Source organism: Coffea arabica, chromosome 4e (genome assembly GCF_036785885.1).
Source record: "Coffea arabica cultivar ET-39 chromosome 4e, Coffea Arabica ET-39 HiFi, whole genome shotgun sequence".
NCBI classification, from domain to species: domain Eukaryota; kingdom Viridiplantae; phylum Streptophyta; class Magnoliopsida; order Gentianales; family Rubiaceae; genus Coffea; species Coffea arabica.
The window spans coordinates 4,735,403-4,749,567 of NC_092317.1; the positions used below are offsets into that span (position 1 = coordinate 4,735,403).

A 14,165-nucleotide genomic window follows, 5' to 3' on the forward strand; every position below is an offset into this window, starting at 1 on the left:
TTCCAGCAAAACTCAATAATCAGAAATCAAAGCAGAAGCAGGGGTGTCCATCAAAATGCTGCAGAATCTGTTTTGGATAATTACGTTCCTTCATCCATGTCTAAAGTGCCATTAGAACACCCTGTCCAGGCGCAGAGCACCACAAAGGTTTAGATTTCCCATTTTTGTTTTACATGATTTAAGATTTTTGGGTTTGTGGAAATTTTCTGGTTTTATCCAAATAAAGAATGCAGAGAGCTAGTTCAAAGAAATTCCTAGCTCTCTGCAGAAAATGGCCGTTAAAATCCAGTTTTCTACCTATTCATTTTTCTACCTATTCCCATCTGGGTTTAGCCCAAAACTCGGTAAAATCCAGTTCTTGGAAAGAAAGTGGAAGGGTTTCGAGTGAAGCAATAAAAGGGCATGACTTAATTCGCCTCAGTTCTGAACCAGAAAGCTCAATGGACAGTAAAAGGCATGATGAATTTTCTGCTGATGTTGAAAAGATTTATAGAATTTTGAGAAAATTTCATACTAGAGCCCCGAAATTGGAACTTGCCTTGAAAGAATCAGGCGTTGTTGTAAGATCAGGATTGACCGAAAGAGTTTTGAACCGTTGTGGTGATGCTGGAAACTTAGGATATAGTTTCTTTGTGTGGGCGTCGAAACAGCCGGGCTATAGGCATAGTTATGATGTGTATAAGGCAATGATCAGGATTATGGGGAAAATGAGACAATTTGGAGCTGTTTGGGCTCTTATTGAGGAGATGAGGAAGGAGAATCCTCAGCTGTTATCGCCTGAGATGTTTGTTGTTCTGATGCGGAGATTTGCCTCTGCAAAGCTGGTCAAGAAAGCTATTGAAGTTTTGGATGAGATGCCAAAATACGGGTGTGAACCAGATGAGTATGTTTTTGGATGTTTGTTGGATGCTTTGTGCAAGAATGGCAGTGTTAAAGAAGCTGCATTGCTTTTCGACGATATGAGGATGAGATTTAAGCCAACAATTAAGCATTTTACTTCACTGTTATATGGTTGGTGTAGGGAAGGGAAGCTTATGGAGGCAAAACATGTATTGGGGAAAATGAAGGAAGCAGGGTTTGAACCTGACATTGTGGTCTACAACAATTTGCTTAATGGATATGCAGTGGCTGGGAAAATGGTAGATGCATTTGATCTATTGCAAGAGATGAAGAGGAAGGGTTGTGAACCCAACGCAACATCATTTACTGTTGTGATTCAGGCCCTTTGTGCTCAGGAAAAGATGGATGAAGCAATCCGAATCTTAAGCGATATGGAAAGGAGTGGGTGTGAGGCTGATGTGGTGACATATACTACTATGATAAGTGGATTTTGTAAGTGGGGTAAGATAAATAAGGGGTATGAGCTTTTGGATGGCATGATACAGAAGGGGCTCACTCCTACTCAGACTACGTATTTGCACATCATGTTGGCTCATGAGAAGAAGGAAGAGCTGGAGGAGTGTATGCAACTTGTGGAAGAGATGCAGAAGATTGGTTTAGTTCCTGACGTCAGCATTTACAATACTTTAATCCGATTGTCTTGCAAGTTGGGGGAGATTAAAGAATGTATTAGATTTTGGAATCAGATTGAAGTGAATGGGATAAGTCCAGGGGTTGACTCTTTTGTCATTATGATAAATGGCTTAGTGGAGCAAGGGTGTCTGGTGGAAGCATGTAATTACTTTAAAGATATGATCTTGAGAGGTCTGCTGTCTGCTCCTCAATATGGTACCCTTAAGGATCTATTAAATTCTTTGCTTAGAGCTGATAAGGTTGAAATGGCTAAAGATGTCTGGAGTTGCATTATGACTAAAGGATGTGAACTCAACACATATGCGTGGACAATTTGGATTCATGCACTCTTCTCAAAGGGGCATGTGAAGGAAGCTTGTTCGTACTGTTTGGATATGATGGATAATGGCGTGATGCCTCAGCCAGACACCTTTGCCAAGCTAATGCGTGGTTTGAGGAAGCTGTACAACAGGCAACTTGCTGCTGAAATCACAGAGAAGGTGAGGAAAATGGCTGCTGAGAGACAGATGACCTTTAAGATGTATAAACGGCGTGGTGAAAGAGACTTAAAAGAGAAAGCTAAGGCAAAAAAGGATGGGAGAAAAAGGCGAGCTCGTCGACGTCGGTGGGGCAAGGCCCATAATGAAGCTAGCATTTAGTTATATAAGTTTAATAAGGGGCATACTACAGATTCGATATGCTTGAGCTGTAGCATCAAATATCCAAGTAAGTCCTCTTTTGCATAGCTTGTCCATCTGTAATCAATGTTGGTTGCATTAATCACAGCAAGGAATGGCCGCCTGATTTTTTTTTAGAATCTGATAATGTTCATCATGGTTTTAAGCTCTCGACTTCTGAGAATTTTTGAGTTAATCTTTAGTTGGGCTCTCCTGGCCTGACGTTGACTGGCTAACTCTGGAATCAACCCTTAAAAATGTTCATTAAGGGCTAGGCTAATTCAAGAGACCTCAACATTTAAACCTACACTACATTACCATGTAAGAATTTTGCATGTTCTCCTACTAGATATTAGAAGTGCTTATGGTTTTATGGTTCTTGTGCTGATATATTATGGTAAAGATCCTCCTTTCAGATTTGAATGTGTCTTTTCATGAGCTATTTACTTCTTTTTAGTGCAGTGCATTCCACTAGCATTTAGGTGTATTGTCTTTATTGTCATTCTGTGTAGCTTGCTTCTCATGTCTTGTGTTTGATTCTCTTTGCTTTTATTCCAGTCCTATAACTCATATGATTTTACACATCCAGAATTTTCAAAATGGTCGTGCCTTCAGGCTCCTTTAGAAGGGCATTGGTGAATATATTGCGTGCAAGTCAAAATAGATCTCTAAAGGCATATGACATCCTGAAAGTGTATTACATACATCTATCATGCAGGTGCAAGCATCGAAATCAGAGTCCATGGAATAGCATTGGACTGTTCTTCGATGCAACAATAGAATGAGAGGTATTATTACCTTGAAAAGCATGTGTTTTGTTGTGACAGCATTTTCTTTATCTCTGTGTGTGTGCCTGTGCAGTTTGCATATGTGTGTTCTCTTTCTCTGTGTTCTTAGATTTCTTGACTGGCAAATTACTTGGCAATATTGTTGAACCTGTAAACTTTTTGTCAATATTAAGTGTTGTCCATCCATGTGTACAGTCCACAATATTCTTATTAGTATATGTACCAATTTGTCCATCAGCTTTGTAACAAGAAGAGGAATACAGAGTCAAATGATTTGAATGAAACAAAGAAGAACTTAAGGCCTGAAGTTTCATTAATGCAATTAACATGATTTTATTTATGACAATGATGATGGTTCCATTGCTATCACTCTCTATATCTCATTGTTTCTGGTCCATAGCAGCAGTTTTGCTGTGGGCTTTCCTGGCTCTTAACTGATTGTACAGTGAAGTTTCTCTGATTTTCTTGACCTTGAACTTGTGGATGTTCTCCATTAATACACGCTTATTCTTGAATTCATTTCCTTTGACTTTCAAGTACATGTCATGATATATGTGCCGATCGATTCTGTTGCATTCCCGGTACCTCTGTAGAAGGCGCCTTAATATCCTTGTCCTTCTCATCCATAGTACTTTTGTCGCAAGTCTTGCTTCACGTGTTCCCTTCCTCTTTCCATATCCTGTATGCCTACCTTCTCTTTTTGCTTCCTTTCCTTCTCTAGCACGTGATCTTGAATGTACTTTTCTAGGCCTTTTGATAATAAAACCGTCTTTTATGAGCATTCTTATAACCATCCCTGCAAACAAATAGAATCCTTTTAGTAAAATATAATTTAGCAAACTGACGGACATACATAGCACTCATCCAGTTCAAAATGTTAGGAAGATATGAAGAAGTTAATTCAAACCATAGTAGCTTCAATATCACAATTCTATTATCGGTATACCACAACTCCACGATTCTCTATCCCAGTACTATAAGGCTCTGATTGTATAATGATCTGTAAGTTCATTTTGGAATACTATAACTGCAGATTACTGGGCAAGTGTGCGCTTGATTTTCTTGGAGAGTTGAATGAAGACATAGAGAGAGCATAGGATGACATACTAGAATTGGCAGTGGAGATGTCATTGGTCTCATTAGGGTCAAGCCAGACCTTTCCTCTTCCACACTTGAGAATGCTGGCTGCTAGCCTCTTCTGCAGCCTCAGCGACACCATTTCTGCCGGTTGATTGAAAAACTTTTGCTGCTCCTGTATGTTTGTTGCCAAGATCAGGGGCTATACAAAAGTAGATGAATGCTGTGGCTGAGGATATAATAAGCTTGTTTGCTGCTGGTTCTATGTAAAATCTTTTTGACTTAAATAAAAGCTTGCTGAGTATTCGTAGTTCTTTTATGATGGTTGTTCTTCTTTCGACCTTAAATAGATGTCAGAAAAGTATGCATGCTAATGTAAGTTTTAGGGGGTTAGGCATTTGGTGAAGCAAGCATCAAAGAATTGAACCACAATTGTTCTTGCTAGTTTTTCTTGGAAGCCAAGGAGGAATTTAATATTCTGGAGGACTTTTCAAAATTTGGTAGAATTCTTTAATGTTCTTTTTCTTGGGGCCAAAGGCATTGGAGGGCTTGAAAATGAGTAATCTAGACGGACATGATTCAGAAGATTGACCCATTTCTCATTGAACAGGGGTACGAAATAAGTCAGATTGATTTTTGTTTCCGTACTGCAGTTCTTTAATGTTCTTTTTAGTGATGTTTGTTTGCTTGACTGCAATTTTACATCCACGGTCTCCGAGACCAAAATTTGTAAAACACAGAAAGCTTATGAGCTTGCAGTCCATGGGCTAATACTAATGATATGAAGTTGGCATTGGGCAGGCTCGGCCTAGCTAATGGCAAAGCCCAAAGTTGCACTCATATCATATCAAAATTGGGCTCTACTAGGCAAGTCATCAAAGTTGGGCTGTAGGCAGGATCCAGCCACGCCCTTCCCCTGCGGTGGCATTGTGCATTTCCTCCCCATCCTGCTGGCGGGTTCAAGCCTCCTTGGGGGTTTGGCCACTGCCTTTCTCCGTGGTGGCATCATGGACTTGCTCCTCCACCGAGCTGGTAAAGGGTCGGGATCGAAGCCTCCTCCGTGGCCATAGCTTACTTGCCTCCTGCTATACTCACGACTGTACTTCAGTGGTTGCACGCATTTCTTCCATTCCACCTTTCTCTCCACCCGGTACTACTCCTGGTGATCACAAGAGCCCTCCCACTCCTCCGGCTTTGGAGGGTTCTATTAACAATTCAACCTTTCTTGAAAGGCATGCGGAATCCTTAAATTGTACTTTTTTTTTGTCAGCTACGATACATTTGTATAACCTACTCTATCCTAATCTAGGGGAGGGGGAGCCTAAAGAGACTGTTATAGGGGCTAGTGGGTATACAAACCCAACTAGACCAAGGGAGTGTTATGGCACAACCCTTAGATTTTTTTCGCTGCTGGTGAGGTTTGAACCCTAGCCAACAGCCCAAGGAGGGACTTAAGTCCCTTCCTGGTGGCCACTGAGCCATTGGCCCAGTGGTTCCTTAAATTGTACTTGCCCACCCAAAAAAGAAAAACAAGCAAATAATCATCACCTTGCCTTTGTAAATTTGTTCACTTTTTGTCTCAAATATTTTTATATTTTTTGTAAATATATTTTTTAATTATCTTTTTATATCACATATATTATATTACATGTTTATAACATATTTTTTTGCAAAAATTTTTAAAAATAGCAATTTAAATTGGTTCTAAATTCTTGAGGATTTGACCTATTGATTTTTGTTTTTATCAAGTAATTAGATTTTTTACTAGCTGTCTCACATTTAAATGTACAACTAGTTCGTTATGTTTGATGACTCTGAAAGACCGAAAACATCCTTAATCGATTGTACCAAAATAAATAAATAAGGAAAATGGATAACTATCCGTAACGCACGTAATCTTTATCCGAGATTAGTACGAGAATAATGACGTCATTAAGACAACGGAACCCGATTCTTCTGCACTTTTATAAACACGTACTACTACGTCTGCAATTGTCACCCACCGTACGCACTTAGAAGTCATCCAATCTCAACTGGACAACTCAATTCATCTTCATCAGAAGCTGCTGAAATGGCAGAACCAAAGCTCTTTGAACTCAACAATGGCACCATCCAACTCAAGGTCTCCAATCTTGGCTGTACCATCACCTCATTGTCTGTCCCTGATAAAAATGGTACTTCTAGTGATTGTACCTTTTCTTTTCTTTTTTAGTTTTCTACTTATTTTAGCTGTTTTGATCGAATCCAATTATTTTGATCAATTTGACTCTGTTACTAATGCTGTGGGTCTTTTTCTTTATAATGGATTTGTGAAGGAAAATTGGGCGATGTTGTTCTTGGATTTGACGCACTTGAGCCGTATCTGGTGAGTTTCTAGCTGTTATTATTTGCTAATTTGTGCTTCAAACGCTTCTGTGGCTTTTCTTGGTATTGGATTTTGATCAGAATTTGGTCTAGGGATTTGTTGGTTTTAGGTGAATTGGAAGGACCCTTTTGGTTTTTGTTTTGGTTGGTTTGTTCAGTTTTGATCGCAGGTAACTGGGATTTTGATTATTCTATGTCTGTGCATGCTTCAGAAAGGGGCTGCACCTTATTTTGGCTGCATTGTTGGCCGGGTTGCAAACAGGATTAAAGATGGCAAATTTACACTCGATGGTGCTCACTACTCCTTGCCCATCAACAAGCCTCCAAACAGTCTCCATGGTAACAACACAATCACTTCTTGTTGAAATCTTTATCCATTAGTATGACTCTGATAGAGGAACACCGGATCTTATGATTGCTGAACTAGAGGAAATTGTGTTTTAAAACTATATTCATGAAATGGAAGTTTTACTTTCAAAGAGTATATTGCCCCCTTCGGCCTCCAAACTCGCTGTCTGTTTCAACGATCGAGATGCCATGATATGAGTTGTGACTGCACATATTGTTTTACTACATTGGAACTTTTTCGTTGATTGAGTCTGCATGGTTTGCTTGCGAGGACTTAGAAGATACTGATGATATGAATGGGAGTCAGAAACATCAAATCTTTTCAGCATATTGCTGTGAAACACATGCATCAGTTTTGATGGCTTTTACCTGTTTAGACTTTTGTACTTTACAGCAAATCATGTGGATGACTGTGGCTCTTTTGAGGGGATCATGCTTCAGCTCAATTCTCTACTCATATCTATCCTTCATTCTACCTCATTTAAATGTAATAGTAACTACCGCGACTGTTCTCAAAATTTACTGATGGACTTCTTTTCTGGATTTCACCTTTGCCATAGTCAGCAACGAATTCAGTAGCTGCAAATGATAATTGGCTCCTGAAGTATTACGTTGTTTCTTATCTTTGGGTAGTCCAACAGTTGTCCTTATGACCTGTAAGCTTTTTTCTCCTGTGTAGTACTCTTAAAAATGGATTTGTGATTTTGAGCTGTTAGATGCATAGGGCATAACTGCTCCTTGTGATAGAAATTTCACAATTTCTGCTGCATGAGTGAAATTTGCAATTATCCGCTTCATGTCTCATTTTTTTTTTCTTTGTACTTGTTTGGACATTTTGATCATTTTTAAGCCTCTGCTTTTATCTATAGATCTCATGATTCATCCTCACATTCCCAGTGTTTGATTTACATATTATTGTATCAAGAATATGATCAGTTTACCTCTATTTTTTTTGTCAATTTTTCAAGGTGGGCATAAGGGATATGACAAGGTTGTGTGGGAAGTAGTGGAACACAAGCAAGGCAATAAACCATCAATCACATTCAAATACTATAGCCGTGATGGGGAGGAAGGTACTCTCTCTCTCTCTCTCTCTCATATGGTGGATGCAAAGCTGCAAGTAATTCTTCTTTTTCTCTTGGAAATAGGTTATCCAGGGGAATTAGCTGTAACTGCAACTTACACACTCACCTCAGCAACAACATTGAGGCTAGACATGGAAGCTGTGCCTCAAAACAAACCAACCCCAGTGAGTTTAGCTCAACATACCTATTGGAACTTAGGAGGCCACAACTCAGGAAACGTTCTTGATCATACTATTCAGATATTGGCAAAGCATGTTACTCCTGTGGATCAGAATACAATCCCAACAGGAGAAATCATGCCGGTTAAAGATACTCCTTTTGACTTCACCACTGAGCAGAAAATTGGTAGTCGTATCCACGAGGTTGGCATAGGCTATGACCACAACTATGTGCTTGATTGTGAAGATGAGCAATGGGGGCTGAAGCATGCGGTGAAATTGAAGGATCCAGTGAGTTCAAGAGTTCTGAACTTATGGACAAATGCTCCTGGTATGCAGTTTTATACAGCCAACTACGTACATGGAATTGTTGGTAAAGGAGGTGCTCAGTATGACAAACATTCTGGGGTTTGTTTGGAAACACAGGGATTTCCGAATGCGATCAATCAACCAGATTTCCCTTCTATTGTTGTTCGACCGGGAGAGAAGTATGAACACAGCATGCTGTTTGAGTTTTCAGTTGAGTAAAGATGTTGAAGAAATTTAGAGAAGCAAATGCTAATAATAAAGTCCGACTTTGTATGCAAAAGATGATTGTTTTACCTTTAATCAGAACTTCGATGAATATACATCTTGAAGTGTGAACTGCATTATGGATGATTTTATGGGCCTTGTTAACATGTATCTAATTATCTATGCATCTTTTCTTTCCGCCTCAAATGTTTTATTCTGTTTGTTTTTGGTCTGCATCTTCGTCAATGTTTGATTTATGCATGATGACTCCCCCAGCTACCCCAACCTCGACGGATGTGGCTGAGTCTAGTGTATGGTTGAGCTCTCGCTATCTTGATGGGTTCTTTTCTTCAAAGACAAACACATGAAGGATCTGATATTGTGAAGGGTGATGTTGCATGAAGAAAATTAAATCTGGCATTGATCAATCTAAGAAAAATAAATCATTTTTGGGAAGTGGTGACACATACATCATTGTGTCATTTTATATTGTGGAATCTGTACATTTGCGTCTCGTGTGAAGTCCTCCTCGGATTGATTTAGCCTGATTCTTCCCTTTTTTTCTACCAGGGTCACGTATCTTAGGCTCCATGGCAAGTTAAAATTGATTCCTTTGCTTGAAGTTTCAAGCCAAGCCAATGCTCCAGAAAGAACTCCCGAAGGGATGAAAGATAAAAAGGTTTTAAGTTTATTAATATCCAAGACTCTAGTACATAAGTTAAATTTGGAATTCCAACTAAAAACTCGTTATAAACTGTACCCCGATAGCTAACAGCAATACAAGAAGCTGATCCTATAATACATATTTACAAATCTTCCAGAAACAGTTGAACAGGAACTGAAAGAGATAAAGCATCATATTTGAAGACTTTCCGGCCATTGTACTGTGCTTTTGCTACATGGTCGTAGATCTGGCATCTCAGAGATCCTAATCAATGAATATGGGTCATTTCAACTAGGTCAAAAAGTAGTTACATGAACAAACTTTTTGAACCAATTGACAGCTCGAGTTGGAGATATTCTTCTCTTCCAAGTTGTTGCAAGAACATATTGACATACTGCCAAGCGTTGCTCATAAGGTGTAAATGGCTATACCCGAAGCACAAAAGGAGTCCGAATATAGAGAATCAGAGCCGATAGTACAGATTTGCTGATCACACTACTGAAAACTGAAACTAAGTACAACTACTTAAAGATTACAGTGACAATGCCAAAGAATTAGAGAGTTACCTCCAATCATCTTACTTTTTGCGCACCAGTTCCAGAGGCACACTTTCCATAGCCATCTAAATCCCAATGACAATTTTGTTTAGATACGTACAGCAGGAAGGTCCAAGTACAAAATTAGACAAATTATGCTTACATATGATCTGGGAGTTTTTGGATCATATTTTGGATGTTTCTTGGTTTGCTCTGATTTAAAAGTAATGACGATGGTAGTTTTGAACTCTATTGAGAATGGACTGCACCCAAACAATTCGTAAGTGGAAATTCTTCAACTGCTCAATCGTATGGAACATCAACAATACAAATAGATAAATCAAAAGCACATCACTCCAAAGAAGACTGAAAAGTATGAATGCCCCCCCGCTCTGATGTGTGATTTTATATTACTTAAAAAAAATCCCATAAGAAGATTTCAATTACCTTATCCTACATTTGCAGTACTAATGTGAACTTAACCAACAGATTTATACCAAAAACTAAAGTAATACATCCAACTGAATAAGAATATAATTGAGAATCCAACCTAATAAATAAAAGGTTTTGTCACATTACAATGAGGAATCTAAACCTGACCAAAGGCTTGTAACTATATTCTGACAAACTTGAAGCAGATAAACATCTTTAAGACTAAGTTTTCCAATCAGATTGAAGGTAGCCCCAATATGTGGCTAGAACTGTGGCCTGTCAGCTTCCTCTGTCAGTTATACAGACTGACAACTGATCTAAACTAATTATACTAAATGATTGTGACCAAAACATTTGAATGAGCACCTACTCATAATCCTGTCTTACCTCTGTGAAAGTAAACAATAATATGAATGCTTTTTTTCAAAGCTAAAGCAGGTAAGCACTCATATGGCCTAGTTTACAATACCCAGTGTTTCAGAAACTTTTGTGTTAACAGAAAAAGAAGTCAAAACAACATCTACATCTAATCATATACGCACCCTGCGAAAATTGTTGGACAAGTCAAAAGGCGTGGAAGAATGACATATATGGGTAAGGTCAAGCCACGACAGACATCTCCATCTGCTATCTGATGCAAGATTCTGGCAGAAAATCAATGAAACGATGCAAATAGAGATTCTGAAGTTCAACAAAGGAAGGTTCTTGCCTGTGTTGTCTGAATAGAAGTGGTTTCAGTTGCTATTTTGTCGCCAATCAAAATTGACTCCACGCGAAATAAGTGGATGTCAATTGATTGAATAGGGATTCCAGATGCTTCAACTGTTAACTCACCAATAAGTGGATCTAAGACCGAACACTGAGAACATACTTTGCCACTTATCCTGAAACCACCTGCAATAGTAATTCCATAGTTTATTAAAGCAAAGAAATCAATTTTAATCTTACAATAAGCAATTCTGATACTACTAGACATTAAAAATTATAGAAAGATGGATGAAAAAGAGGAAAGCCTTCAAAGATGTGGTGTCAACCACGTCAAATTCTATCCAATTTGCAACTCCAGACATCTCTAGAATAGGATACTCTCAAGCTTACATCATACAGAGATAGGAATGCATTCTTCTACCTTTTGGAGTTGCTACATATACTTGCAGCAAATATATTGTCAGGACACGAACGAAAACCTCTATGATCTCTCCAAGATAGAAAATACCTAGCTTCTTTGGCTACGTTACAATCCTCAATTGTCTCTGCCCACTTTTATTTGTGAATCAATAATCAACAATGTCTTATGATCAAAATTGTGGATCTTTTAGAAGTTATACCAGAAAGCCTTTCCTGCATAAAGGAAATTATAAAGAAAAGAGGAACAGATGATGCATCTGTGTGTGTGTGTGTGTGTGTCCATAAAAGTGCCCCAGGATGTTGTTCTGAAAACACCAAAATATAATGAAACATGAAATGACTAAATTTTACGTCAAAATGCAAATATTGTACACAAAGCTCTAAGTTGACATCAAGAACTAATTACTTTCTAATTTTGACAATTGACTTCAAATAGAAATCTAAAATTGAAAACCAAAAGTGTGGAAGGCAGGAGAACGGAGAATAACCTGATTTCAGCTCAGGAAGTAAAGGGTGTTTTTGAGTGTCCTGAGTGATGTAAAAGAACACCATTTCAGGAGATATAGGCTCCTGTGGAAGACTGTCTGAAAAGTAGGAGAGACAATGGAGCAAGCTTAGTGATATTTTGTGGAAAAGACTATAAAAGACCACATAGACATTTGAAGCCACACCTTTTTCACTTTCAATTATGAATTCCACTGCAGTGGACAAAGATTTATGAAGGTACCCTCTTGCAACTTCTGCAGTTACCAGATACTATGATGGAATTCAGTAGACACCAAACAATATGAATAATCAAATGAATATTAAATTTAAAGCTGCCAAGAAGTAAGTGCATACCTGAATACTAATATCGGTTCCATGAAAAGTTTCATAAAATTTCTCCATATCGTCTTTTCCTCTTTCTTTCAGGATCACAGAAAATGGTATCTAAAATAGCAGGGTAAAGAAAAAAGATTCAACTTATTATTTCCTAACACATAATTCTGCATACTGCTTAGACAAGTAGACAAAAAATTCGCAGTTGATACCAAGATGCAAAAATCAAGAATGAGCAAACAAACCCTTGGGAGTGCACAAAAAACATACCTCTGTGACACCTGAAGCAATCCTTCCAGAAGGCTGGACTGTAACAGTCCTATTCCTGATATGGAAAACAGATATTATGGCATTAAAAAAATGCAATGAACAAGGACCACCAATAACAAGATTGGTTTATCAACATTCATTAAAAGCTCAGCATACATAGTTCTAAGGGAAACATAAACCGGTAAACATTTTGAATCTACGGATTTAGGAGGCTCAATATTGTTAATTCTGTGTCAAATGTCCAATCTTTATTCGAGGAAATGATAATTATATCACAAGAAACATGAATTATCACAAGAAACATGAAAGGACAGCCTTGATACAACCCTTCCAACACGTGAAACTAGAAAATCAACTGAAATGCAGACAAAATTTCCTTAAGCCATATTATCAATCTTAAGCTGTGAATAAGAGTATTGAGTAATTAACGAGCTTCAATTACTGAAAACGATTAATGAAACAAGGAAAGAGCTGAGGGATTTCGTACACAATGGGGATAGGCTTGACGACACCGTAGAAGGACTCAATCACCCCAGCTGTTCCTCCACGAACCTACAAAACTTAAATTTTTTTTCTTTTTGAGATTTAAAATGCGGCAATAGGAATGTATTAAAAATATCAACTGGAGTTTAAGAAGCAGAAGAAGAAAAAGAGAAGAGGGGACGAGAATTGCCTGCAAGTTGACAGAGCCATTGATAGTGAGGCGAATTCCTTGGTGGGAGATGGAAGATGACAGGTTTGCTATGATTTTGCCTTCCAGAGATTCCTACAAGTCATAATAGAGTTCAACTCAAAAAGAAAAATAAATTTGTTGATTAAATGGGCATTCAAAAAGAGATTTTTTTCCAGTTGTGAGTGACACTGTTTATTGCATACATTGGGCCGGTAGATGCGATTTGATCGGGAAAGTTTAATCTCAATTGACATCGCCACCAGCCGCCACCGCCAACAACTTCTGCTCGAACTCGACGACCCTCTTCGCCGGGCAGCTGGCGCTTTGCTTCTAACTACCTTCGGGAATTACGAGGAATTAGGGCCGCGACAGTTGGTCGGTTTTTTCTGTTGTTTTTGGCTCGGGGGCTTCCAGTAAACGAATCGCCCGTTCTGATCGAGTTCAACGCTCGCACTGCTTAAGTTGTTGGAGCTTGGTAAATTTTTACTTTCTCAAAGCTTATCATTGGTGTTAATTAGTAACCTCTGACAACAGTTTTCAAAAAAAAAAAAAAAAAAACTAATACTAGAATAACAATTGGGGTGCAGATTGATTGATTTACAAAACTTTTAATTAGCTGTTTCCGTTTTTGTCAATATCACTTAGCACCTTGAACTTCTAAGTATTTCAGTATTTCACCTACCTCCTCCAATTTAACCTTTTCTTTTTGGTAACATATTCAGCTACTAGGAGAAAAAGTGAGGTTAACAAAACCAATTAAATGGGGAGAAAATATTTTCATTTCAATATTTCCTTTTTTGTTCATACACTTTTCTCCTTTGATACTTTAACTTGCTAATTCATCTCTAAAATTCATATATTGGGATGGATAATAGTTTTACAAACTTAGGAACTATTGTGTAAGAGTTTTATTCAAATGCAACAAAATTTAGTAGTAACAACTATCATATGCATCACTCTTTCCATTAGAAATGCTACTCATACTGCTAGACCTACGTATAATTGAAGTTAGAAGTGAAAGAATTTGAAACACTAATGAATAGATTTTGAAAATTCAAAATTAATCATCAAAGAAACAAGCATGTCCAGCTTAAACTTTAAGAACGGAGTCATATAATTCA

The 14,165-nt window shown here is 38.1% G+C and overlaps 4 protein-coding genes across 10 annotated transcripts; 2 read left to right on the forward strand and 2 right to left on the reverse strand.

Moving 5' to 3' along the window:
* The first annotated feature begins 77 nt into the window (after positions 1–77).
* On the forward strand, positions 78–4,994 carry LOC113742807 (putative pentatricopeptide repeat-containing protein At5g65820). 5 transcript variants are annotated; one of them, XM_027270794.2, is made up of 3 exons: positions 78–2,238; positions 2,908–2,977; positions 4,856–4,993. In XM_027270794.2, exon 1 carries the CDS (start codon positions 228–230, stop codon positions 2,169–2,171), a length of 1,944 nt encoding a protein of 647 aa, XP_027126595.1. In that variant the 5' UTR covers positions 78–227; the 3' UTR covers positions 2,172–2,238; positions 2,908–2,977; positions 4,856–4,993. The 5 variants fall into 5 exon arrangements, with proteins under 5 accessions (XP_027126595.1, XP_071903404.1, XP_071903407.1 ...); XM_072047303.1 differs by lacking the exon at positions 4,856–4,993 and adding an exon at positions 4,011–4,202; XM_072047306.1 differs by lacking the exon at positions 2,908–2,977 and having other exon boundaries at positions 4,856–4,994.
* LOC113742811 (large ribosomal subunit protein eL19z-like) lies at positions 3,251–4,341 on the reverse strand. Its single transcript, XM_027270800.2, has 2 exons — positions 4,085–4,341; positions 3,251–3,773 (listed from the first exon to the last, which is right to left on the reverse strand). The coding sequence occupies exons 1-2, from the start codon at positions 4,194–4,196 to the stop codon at positions 3,358–3,360; spliced, it is 528 nt and encodes a 175-aa protein (XP_027126601.1). The 5' UTR covers positions 4,197–4,341; the 3' UTR covers positions 3,251–3,357.
* A 945-nt stretch (positions 4,995–5,939) lies between the features above and the next one.
* LOC113742809 (uncharacterized) lies at positions 5,940–8,720 on the forward strand. The gene is made up of 5 exons (XM_027270797.2): positions 5,940–6,228; positions 6,370–6,419; positions 6,631–6,757; positions 7,735–7,839; positions 7,915–8,720. Exons 1-5 carry the CDS (start codon positions 6,126–6,128, stop codon positions 8,535–8,537), a joined length of 1,008 nt encoding a protein of 335 aa, XP_027126598.1. The 5' UTR covers positions 5,940–6,125; the 3' UTR covers positions 8,538–8,720.
* Positions 8,721–9,337: 617 nt separating this feature from the next.
* LOC113742810 (uncharacterized) lies at positions 9,338–13,476 on the reverse strand. 3 transcript variants are annotated; one of them, XM_027270798.2, is made up of 12 exons: positions 13,248–13,476; positions 13,045–13,137; positions 12,859–12,923; positions 12,372–12,426; positions 12,123–12,212; positions 11,954–12,038; positions 11,771–11,866; positions 10,864–11,048; positions 10,697–10,785; positions 9,886–9,985; positions 9,753–9,808; positions 9,413–9,611 (listed from the first exon to the last, which is right to left on the reverse strand). In XM_027270798.2, the coding sequence occupies exons 1-11, from the start codon at positions 13,296–13,298 to the stop codon at positions 9,764–9,766; spliced, it is 954 nt and encodes a 317-aa protein (XP_027126599.1). In that variant the 5' UTR covers positions 13,299–13,476; the 3' UTR covers positions 9,413–9,611; positions 9,753–9,763. The 3 variants fall into 3 exon arrangements, with proteins under 3 accessions (XP_071903409.1, XP_027126599.1, XP_071903408.1); XM_072047308.1 differs by lacking the exon at positions 9,886–9,985 and having other exon boundaries at positions 9,338–9,611; positions 13,248–13,463; XM_072047307.1 differs by lacking the exon at positions 9,413–9,611 and having other exon boundaries at positions 9,753–9,985; positions 13,248–13,463.
* Positions 13,477–14,165: the final 689 nt, after the last annotated feature.

Coding starts and splice junctions, on each gene's coding strand:
- LOC113742807 (XM_072047306.1), top strand. CDS start 228: ATGCAGAGAGCTAGTTCAAAGAAATTCCTAGCTCTCTGCAGAAAATGG.
- LOC113742811 (XM_027270800.2), bottom strand. CDS start 4,196: ATGGTGTCGCTGAGGCTGCAGAAGAGGCTAGCAGCCAGCATTCTCAAG. Junction 3,774..4,084: donor CATCTCCACTGCCAATTCTA/GTATGTCATCCT, acceptor ATTTGTTTGCAG/GGATGGTTATAAGAATGCTC.
- LOC113742809 (XM_027270797.2), top strand. CDS start 6,126: ATGGCAGAACCAAAGCTCTTTGAACTCAACAATGGCACCATCCAACTC. Junction 6,758..7,734: donor GCCTCCAAACAGTCTCCATG/GTAACAACACAA, acceptor CAATTTTTCAAG/GTGGGCATAAGGGATATGAC. Junction 7,840..7,914: donor TAGCCGTGATGGGGAGGAAG/GTACTCTCTCTC, acceptor TCTTGGAAATAG/GTTATCCAGGGGAATTAGCT.
- LOC113742810 (XM_072047307.1), bottom strand. CDS start 13,298: ATGTCAATTGAGATTAAACTTTCCCGATCAAATCGCATCTACCGGCCC. Junction 13,138..13,247: donor ATCGCATCTACCGGCCCAAT/GTATGCAATAAA, acceptor TATGACTTGTAG/GAATCTCTGGAAGGCAAAAT. Junction 12,427..12,858: donor GTCAAGCCTATCCCCATTGT/GTACGAAATCCC, acceptor TTTCCATATCAG/GAATAGGACTGTTACAGTCC.